Below are 10,036 nucleotides of genomic sequence, written 5' to 3' on the forward strand. Positions count from 1 at the left end.
GTGATATATTAATTACACATAAAGTATATTACTTGCATAGATCTTCTCTTTACCATCCATGGATTTCCATTTTGTAAATACATATATAATTCAGCAAGCTTTGGTGCTCTTTGATGAACTCAGATTAGAACATGGCTGATTTATGAGACATATTTCCTATTACTATAATTGCAAAGGATGCTATAATAAAACTTTTTAGGTGCTAAAACCTCTTAAGTATAGCAGCTGCAATACAAAGTATAAGAATACCTTTTCTGTTATTTACTGACCATTATTCCCAGGCATGGTGATTTAACAATATCTGAAGATGTTCCTATTTTGAGAAGCTCTCAAAAAATGTGGTCTGCAGTTTGTCCACTAAAAGGATTGTGCCTTGGAATACTTTAGTATCTGTTTCTTCTGATAATTTTCATATGCCCAATAGGTAAAAACATCTAATAAAAATAACCTTGCAGTTATGCAAAACTGTAGTATTCTTTTGTACAAACTTGCAAACAGTTTAGAAGTAGAGTATTCATCCATAGGCGAGTTGGGAACTCAGAAGTATGTAATGTCAATAATAGAAAATTAGTGTATCTTTAAAGATGTAGGCTATTATAGATGCCTTTTAAGTTTTGATTTACTCCTTTATGTGATTATTCTATAATGCTCGCAGTCTTGCCAGAAGAGCTTCTACTTCTGGAATGGCTTCTCCCTTAGAAGAAGACTGGATATGATCTGTTTTCTTTTCTTTGTTGCCTTCTCCACGGCAGGCTTCCTTTCTCCCAATAGCCTTGTTCCATGTCGTAGAAGAACTCGTTTCCATGTCATAAGTAACCTCTTTGGTGACTGGGCTTCTTGTCAAGTTTAAACTGATACTGTGGTGCGAACATGGCTCCTCTAGTTGTCCTTTCTGGTTCTCTGTGGAAGACAGAACAAATAAACCTTGTTTCAGCATTAAAATACTCAGTTTCATTATTTTGAAATATAAAAAGACCTCTTGATCAGCCAAAATTTCTCATGCAGATGATGTACAAGAAGAAGTAATGATTGCCAAGGAGGCCAGGCAAAAAATATTATCACTTCAAAAGCAGTGGGTCTTGGTCCCTTGGGAGTGATACAGGCTCTACATGACTTCGTTAGATTAGCATCCATATTTCCTACAAAATCACAGGTAGAGCCTGACAGGATCCTCTTGTCTTACTGGAGTCAAAGAGAAAACAGAGTACTTGGCACTTCTCAATGTCTTCCAAAGTTTTATCTGGTTAATTACATTTTCTACATATTCTTTTAACTGTTCAAATTTTAAAATGTATTTTAAAAAAATCTATTCCAATTTAATTTTCCATTGCAATAATTTTTCTTTCCTTTGTGATCTTTTAGGCAGCTAAGTAATTTTCAGAATTTGCATAACTTGCTACTTTTTGCTGAACATCACTGGCATTGACTGTCACAAGTTCCATTCAGTTAAAATTCAGGGGCTTTGCTGGATTGACACGTATTAATAGACAGATTTCTTTTTTTGTTCCCCCCCAAATCAAGTGACTGTTCTCAAAACCAGCCTCACGATGGCAGGCCCTGGTTCTCATGAGGGGCTTCAACTACCCTGATATCTGCTGGAAAGACAATACAGCTAGGCACACACAGTCCAGGAGGTTCCCACAGAGCATTGAAGATAACTTTTTGACACAGGTGGTGGAGGAGCCAATGAGGAGAGGTGTGCTGCTGGACCTTGTACTAACAAAAAAAGGAGGACTAATTGGGGATATGAAGGTTGGGGGCAGCCTTGGCTGCACTGACCATGAGATGGTGGAGTTCAGGGGATCTTATCAACTCTTACAAAAATCTTAAGGGTGGGCGTCAGGAGGATGGGGCCAGACTCTTCTGTTTTCTGTGGCACCCAGTGACAGGATAAGGGGCAAGGGGCTCAAACTGAAACACGGGAAGTTACATCTGAATATGAGGAAAAACTTCTTTACTTTGAGGGTGACAGAGCAGTGGAACAGGCTGCCCAGAGATGTTGTAGAGTCTACCTCTCTGGAGATATTCAAAACCCACCTGGAAGTGATCCTGTGCAACCTGCTCTAGGCGAACCTGCTTTAGCAGGGGGTTGGACTAGATGATCTCTGGAGGTCCCTTCCAACCCTTGACATTCTGTGATTCTGTGATATGAATGGCCCCTCTCATGGAATCTCAAACTTTTTAAAAACAGGCGTACTCAATATTCATGTAACCTTGAGCAAGGCTTGAAAATGGCTTCAACAAACTTGACATGACATTTAAAGTTTTTTGGTTATTCGTTGAACGATGTTCCATCATCCCAATAGTAATGACTTCGGAGCACAGGCAGTCACTCATGACAGTGTGTTTTATGTGAGTGCTGAAAATTCCTACCGAAAACAGCTTGTACATTAAAAGGCAGCTGCTGGAGATATTTACTGCACTGTCATTCCCTGACCAGGGGCTCTCAGTGATGGATGAGGATTTTACACACTTTCTTGGACAATCTCAGCAAATTTTGTAGGTACGATCACTTTTTGGCAAGTGGAGGAAAATAAATACCTTATTTCTATCATCATCTAAATCAGATAAACAATTCTTAATTAAAATTTGATAATAGCTGAATTTTGCACTTAGCTGAAAAATGTAATTTCTACTTTATACTATGGAAAATAATTTGACCCTGAAGATGCAACAGTACACATTTCAGTTTTCCTGAATCACAGGAGGCCAAAGATTGGGTATGAACACCTCTTTATAATTACATATAATAAACCTATCATATATAATTAAAATATCCCTTTTATGTACTCTCTTAAATATCCCATTCTATTTAAAAGTTTACATTTATTGATTCTGAACACATTTGCAAGCTGATAAAAGCATGCTACCTGTATCAATATACAAAATAGTAGATGCACCATAGCCCTTTTTGTTTACATTCAGTCTAGGGGCAGTGGGAAAAATACGTTGTGTTTTGAAAATCAATACACTTTTTTAAAGTAGAGAAAACCATATTGTCATAGAATCAGAGATTACATATAGGTGTCGGACTTTTTAGAAAGGCAACAACAAATGAGGCATCGAAAGTAAGCTTTTCAAGCATACCAACACCCAAATTCTAACTACTTTGCAGTTTAGCTAAGTCTTCACTCCAAAATACTCAAGCATGAGTATCAATTAGTTATGATGAACTAGACTGTATAATGGAGGTGGTGAATACTTATGAATTGAGGCCTCAAAGTAAAATCCACCAATATTTTCCCCAGTTTCTCACAGTGTGCGAGGGGCAAAGGAAGGTGCCTTAGAGTGAGATTTAGAACAGCAAACAATCTAAGCAGGGAACTGCTGCAAGTTAGCTATTAAGAAGCAGTAGGTCTTGGGATCTATCTAAACTCTTGCCCATTTTGAAACTCGGTAACTGATTCAGCCTTGCAGAAAGGTGTGTCCCATAACTTGCTGCCTATAATCTGGAATTGTTATGTGGGAATAGTGACTGAGTAAAGCTGAGCACAGCTGTGTCTTTTTCTGTCTTAAAACAGCAGCAGTTCTGTTGATATTTGTGACTTTATAGGCATAGACTAATGAGTGGAGCATTCAACTTGAAGGACCACAGTCTTTCCCTTCGGTCTGAGGGGTCCTGCAACAACGTGAAATGGGTTTAGGAAAGTGCTTTAATCACTGGCCAGTTTATGTGAGTAGTCCTTGTTTCATCTGTTGCAACTCCTGTGCAGTGTAGTTCTCTGGGCTGCATCAAAAGAAGCGTGGCCAGCAGGTCAAGGGAGGTGATTCTGCCCCTCTACTCTGCTCTGGTGAGGCCGCACCTGGAGTACTGCGTCCAGCTCTGGAGCCCTCAGCACAAGAAGGACATGGAAGTGTTGGAGCGGGTCCAGAGGAGGGCCACAAAAATGATCCGGGGGCTGGAGCACCTCTCCTATGAGGACAGGCTGAGGGAGTTGGGCTTGTTCAGCCTGGAGAAGAGAAGGCTGCGGGGAGACCTGATTGCGGCCTTTCAGTACCTAAAGGGGGCCTATAGGAAAGATGGGGAAAATCTTTTTAGTAGGGCCAGCAGTGACAAGACAAGGGGTAATGGTTTTAAACTAAACCAGGGTAGGTTTAGACTAGATATAAGGAAGAAGTTCTTTACAATGAGGGTGGTGAAACACTGGAACAGGTTGCCCAGAGAGGTGGTGGAGGCCCCATCCCTGGAAACATTCAAGACCAGGTTGGACGGGGCTCTGAGCAGCCTGATCTAGTTAGCGGTGTCCCTGCTCCTGCAGGGGGGTTGGACTAGATGACCTCTAGGGGTCCCTTCCAACCCAAAACATTCTATGATTCTATGATTCATACATGGCACTTTATGATAGGGATTAGCAGTACTTCTGAAATAATGAGAACACCTTGGTCTCAACCGTGCTACAAAAAATACTGAGCAGCTAGTGTCAATTAAAAAAAAAAAGGCTTGGACACACATATTTTATGTAAATCCAGTTTTATCATCTCAGAGTTATTATTTCAGCTGCTTCCTGAATCAGGTGGCATTTTTACTGTGTATGCTCTTTCAATCAAGGAAGAACTTTTCCATATAGCATTGCTATGCCTAAGTGTGTGTCCAGTATTAACAGATGTGTAGGTAGGCAGCTCCCTGCTTAGTAAACTGGCTGCTCTGAATCTAATTCAGAAACACTGAACTTTGTGAGGCCTGGCTCAGAAAGCATACATATTTACTCCTAGATTTCACTTTGGCAAATATGCACCTAAAGAATTAACTGCTGTAATACTTGAGGTATGTATGCTGCTGGTGGCATTCTTCTTATTGGAGTGAAAGATCACTTCCATTTAAGTCAAAGTTTAAAATTAGTTAGGTACTTGCAAGGTAAAAAGTCCCACTAATTCCTCAGAAATATTAATGACTACCCTGCCAATTTTTCATTTTAATCTAGCAGGAATTAATCTGTGTTAACCCCAAACTCTTAAACACCCGGTACTGCTTCACACACTGAGTCAAAGCTTGCATGTGCTAGTGATTTGGTACCCCATCCATTCCACAGTCATGACTTTGGATTGCTACCACACCTCTCTTGAATTCCGTGCTATAGTGATAGAACCCAAGAAGTGCATTTTCAACCTGTGACTGTTGAGGTGGGTGGTTTAAAAAAGCCAGTGCACCTTGCATGTGAATTTAACACCACAAGGCTGCAAGCTGCTGCAGGTTAGCATGTAACTTTGTTTAGGACAGTAGAAGAGCTGGACTTCCTTAGCTTAGTGCGATAAAAGCAATAAAGGATATAGTTATTTTCAGGAAAAGCCCCAAGTCGAGACTGACTCACAAAGTAAGCACAAGGAAAAACAGCCATTAATACATCTCTATTAGAAGTTAAAAACTTTTGAACCAACCGAGTAATGAAGTTTTGGAATGCACATCTATAGAAGTGAAAGCAACAAACCATAACCAGCTATAAGGAGGAATTTGATCTGTTTCTGAAGACAACATTTGATATGGCTGCCTGCAACAGCAAGGAGATGGCTTAGTGACACTGGGCCACCATTTTAATCCTACATTTCTAGAACAAGGCTACCCATGGAAAACCCATAAACCATACAGATATGAACACCCTTTTCTAAACTACTTTGAACCATTACATCATGGACATACATAAATTTGGTTTGTGCTTTTGGCAGTAAACTATATTTGAAAAAAATTACAGAACAAAATGATTATATTTACACACTTACATACCTTGGTTCAAATACACTTTTAAAGTATTAAGTATAATAAAGTTACAGAAGGTTTAAAGAAAACTACTTATGGAAAGGCACTTCTACAAGAAGTCTTGTTAAGAAGAAAGCTTACATTTCTGGAGTTGCACTATTTGTCCACCTATTGTAGCAAGGTGTACCTTCCGGCAGTAGCAAGACAAAAAGAAATCAGACATTAAAAATTGCTGGATAAAGACAGAACTTATTAATTTGCTGTATATATTGGAAGTAATTGAGACAAGTTTATAATGTTTGGTCACTTTTATCAATCAAACCTGTCATTCACTTGTACCATAACAATCACTACGCAGGTGAAAAAAAAGCAAAAACTTTGAATTCATGTTTAAGTTTTCTAAACACTGGGGTGAAAAGACATTTACACTTAATAGTTTTGACTTTACTGCTACTGATTGCTTCCAGGCGCAGGTTAGGCAGAGATCATATTGTACATTAATGCAGTCTTAATGTCCAGATTCCGTGACATTTAAATATTTTTCTTTCCCTTGTTCTAACTCTTGTGTGTCCTTCAGACCTATGAAAATTCAGTTTTCAGAAATATGAATCTCCTGAACATTGCTGTTAACGAAGAACATTTCAAAATCATGTTCACATAACCCAGAGCCAAATAGCTACTATGATCTAGATACAAGTCTTTTAAAACTACTTTGATTAAGGGCAATGCTCAGGAAATTCCGTTGACAGAAAATTGTGCTTAATAGCTTTCCATCGTTTAAACAGTGTCCTAGCATAGAATAACTTATAATAATATGCTTATAATCTATGAAAGGCTACATACTTTATATTCAGAGAAAAGAAATTGTGTACTAGTATGTGAACAAAAAAAATCAGTAGTATGAGACCTGCCTGCTGTGAACTTGGGGAAGAAACATACGATCAGTTGGAGATTTTTAAATCCTGCATAATACTATTATATATTACCTTTAATAGAGAACAAAACTGATTGCAAGAGACTCACTAAAGTAGAGATACGGGTTTTTTAAAAACTACTAATAAATATTTAAAATAAAAAAGGACTTTGAAAAGCTTTATTTCATTGCGTAGTTTCTCAATAAAAGCCTTGATACTAAGGGCATATTTAGTTTTTATGTAAATACTTGTACACCGATTGAAAAATAAAGTTGCAAATACAATAAGGAGAACTGCATTACATGGCATTATATGCTTGTATTACAGTCATACATCTCAATGTGTGGCATGACAAAATTGTAACATAAGAAAGAACAATTGCAGTTACAACCTCATTACATCTTTCACCAAGTTAACAGGGAAAAATGCTTAAAAACCCAGTGGAATATTTCTGATTTTTCTGGCTTGTGCTCCACATACTACATCATATTCCTGAAGCTATGTCTATGCCAAGATTTTCTAAAGCCCATGCATACCAACCTTACCACCAATGCAAATTATTTTTACATGTGCTAGAAGATACCCTGAGGGCATGAGCCCATGCCAAATGGCTTTGGCTTGGAAAAAGTAACAGCCCTAGCCATAATCCTCATCTCTGGCTCCCCAGTGTGGTACCGTAGTTTGTCTCTGGTTTCGTGTTCCTGATGCATGGAACTGAAAGTCAGGGAAAAGCTACACCACCATGTTGGTGTTGCACTCACATGTTTCCCAGCAAAACAGCAGGGGAAAAGAGCATGTGTTTTTGACAGCAGCGTGATGTGCTGATTCTGGACGCAGCTGTACAGTGTTTCCACAAGCTGGAATGCTTGCAGCAGTCCAGCCTCCATCTGGACATCCTGTCCATCTTTCACAAATTACACTGACTGCATCATCACACATGTCCCAGTGCAACCTTACCAAGTGTATTTAGACAAAGGTGACATATCATGGGCCTTGTGAAGATATCAATGTATACCCCCATACGCTCCATCTAAATAAACAGAAGCCCTTCAGAAGTTAGTCTGGAGATGTTCCTAAAGGGTTCCCTTGCTGATACCAAAGTATAAAGCATCTCTGGTGCTTTGCTGAAGATATGAGGAAAAAAGCAAAACAGTTTCTAAGCATTTAAGCATTCTAAGCACTTTTTTTCTGATAGAAATTGGGCGATACTGGCTTATGTTCAAAGATGTTTGAGGTTTACTTAGATAGACTCTTATTTTGAAAGGCTGAATGTGACCACTGCTGGCAGACATTTTCATGACCTCTGTTTTTAAGTTCAGGACCAGGTGGAGGTTCTGCTCTAAAGTAGATAGCTACATTGGGTGTAGGTAGCAAAGTTTTGGTAGCAGGGGGGCTGCAGGGGGGGCAACTGTGAGGAGAGGCCAGGGGTTGCCCTGTGCTGGACACAGCTGGTTCCAGGAGGATCCAAAGGACCCACTGCAGGGTACGGCTGAGCCTGTCACCCCTTTGAGCCCTTAGTTGCCTCACTGGTGGGACTGAGTGTAACCTGCAATGATAATAAGGGGGTAGGAGAAGGGTCTGGAGTGAAGCTGAGCCTGAGAAAGCAGAAAGTGTTTTCCCTAAGTGTTTTTTTGGTTTTGTTTCCCAATTCCCAAATCAGTAGGGGCTTATATATATATATATATATATGTGTGTGTGTGTGTGTGTGTATATATATATATATACAAAAATTGGCAATAAATTCATTTTCCCCAAGTCAAGACTGTTTTGCGTGTGACAGTAACTGTTAAGTGATCTCACTGTATCTTGAACCACGAGCTTTCCTGCTCCTCTTCTTCCCATTCCCCTCCCTGTCCCGCCCCACTAAAGGAGGGACTGAATGAGCAGCTGGGTGGGAGTTTGGCTGCTACCTGAGACCAACACACCACAATAGTTTAGAGGTAAGACGACTCCATCTATCTTTTAGCATTCCCTATTTTAAGTGTGCCAGTTAAAAAACACCACCAATTCTGAAAATTCTAATTTTGAACTTCCAAACTCTTGGCTTTTTACTATAAGAAATACCAACAAGAAAACCATTAATTCTTGTTTTCCTCTCAAGTATGGAATGAGGGTCTCATTTCCTGCACTGACCCCCCATTCCTATTAGAGCCTAAGACGCTGGACAATTGTGAGCCCTGAGTTTTTTCAGGCACCCGTGTTTCCTTAATGTCATTTATAAAGCCCAAAGTTGGTCTTCTGAAATCCATTCCCAGACCTTGGCATTGGTGTTAGAACATAACAAGACTTAATTATTTTTCCTAAAAGCCTGCCTTACCACCCAGAAGCAGAATTTAGACATAATATGAAAGCCTTCTATAGCTAGAAGGTCCATGTCTATTACATAACATCACTCATAAAAAATGGGATAGCTCCTTGCCAGATATTATAATGGAAAATACTTTCAATACTTTTTATTGCCACTTTTTATTAGTTTCATATTTTTTTGACAATTTCTGTGACTGACAAGGGTAGGGTTGGAGAATGTCCCTGAAATGTTAAAGGAGTGCTGTGTGTCGTTACGACTTATTTCAGTTATACCCTGCAGCCCCAGCCCTAACACCTAAAGGAGTGGTAGCTGTACTTGAATGGTCTTTGCTTGATTAGTAATTTCTCACACATTAGTATTTCAAGCTAAGCACTCACAACTTGACTAAAAGCAGACAATAATTAATGAGGCATCGAAAAGTGCTACTGATTTTTGGAACATTTTAAAAAATAATTTTATGCACCTTTCATTTAATAGTTGTTGCTGTGCTTGAGCGCTCTGTTAAAAAGGTGTGAAACACAAGGAATAAACACTAATTAGTAAATTCAATTTAGATGGGACAAAGTTTTCAGAAACAGTGAATATAGGGGTTTTTGTTCATTTCAAAGGCAAGCACTAAATGAGGCTAGCATAGAGGATTTATAGAAACTAAATTTCAAATAAAATCAATTACAAACTGTGAGCAAACTAATTTGTGACAAGAGAAACTATGCTGGACCAGCTCCCTTTTACTTGATCCTAAAGCAAAGACTTTAGAAATTCTTTTAATGCCTTACTTACCTACATCGTCTCAAAGGCTACTTTAAGTGCCTGTTGATCGTTCCATTCAAGCTTTTTCCTATCTTTGCATTTGCATTGAGTTGGGACCAATTTCTCTGTTTAAACTATTTTCACCTTTAATATGGCAATGACTTTTGTTACAATAAATGCAACTTTAACTTAAATTAAAGTCTTGAGTGTCTGTCAAGATGAAAAGAGAACAAAAGTGTGGCTCAGGCTACTGACAGAAATCACCTAAGGTTTTTATGTAAGTGAGAGCAAAAACCTCTGAAGTTGTCTGACGGCTACTTCAGACTTAGGAGTCTGGCATCCTCCCTATTTCTCTCTGAATCACAGTGGATC

General features: G+C 39.0%; 1 protein-coding gene across 1 annotated transcript in view; it reads right to left on the reverse strand.

Annotated features, from left to right (window-relative positions):
• Nucleotides 1–640: 640 nt before the first annotated feature.
• LOC104124841 (protein diaphanous homolog 3-like) overlaps nt 641–10,036 on the reverse strand; it is a gene marked incomplete at its 5' end in the record, with an annotated part of 133,877 nt that continues 124,481 nt past the window's right edge. Inside the window, one exon of the mRNA XM_009637216.1 lies at nt 641–900. Coding sequence (XP_009635511.1) covers nt 641–900 — 260 coding nt within the window. The remainder of the gene's footprint in view (nt 901–10,036) is intronic.

The sequence above is a fragment of the Egretta garzetta genome, unplaced genomic scaffold, assembly GCF_000687185.1.
Source record: "Egretta garzetta isolate BGI_Z169 unplaced genomic scaffold, ASM68718v1 scaffold104, whole genome shotgun sequence".
In the NCBI taxonomy this organism is placed as follows: domain Eukaryota; kingdom Metazoa; phylum Chordata; class Aves; order Pelecaniformes; family Ardeidae; genus Egretta; species Egretta garzetta.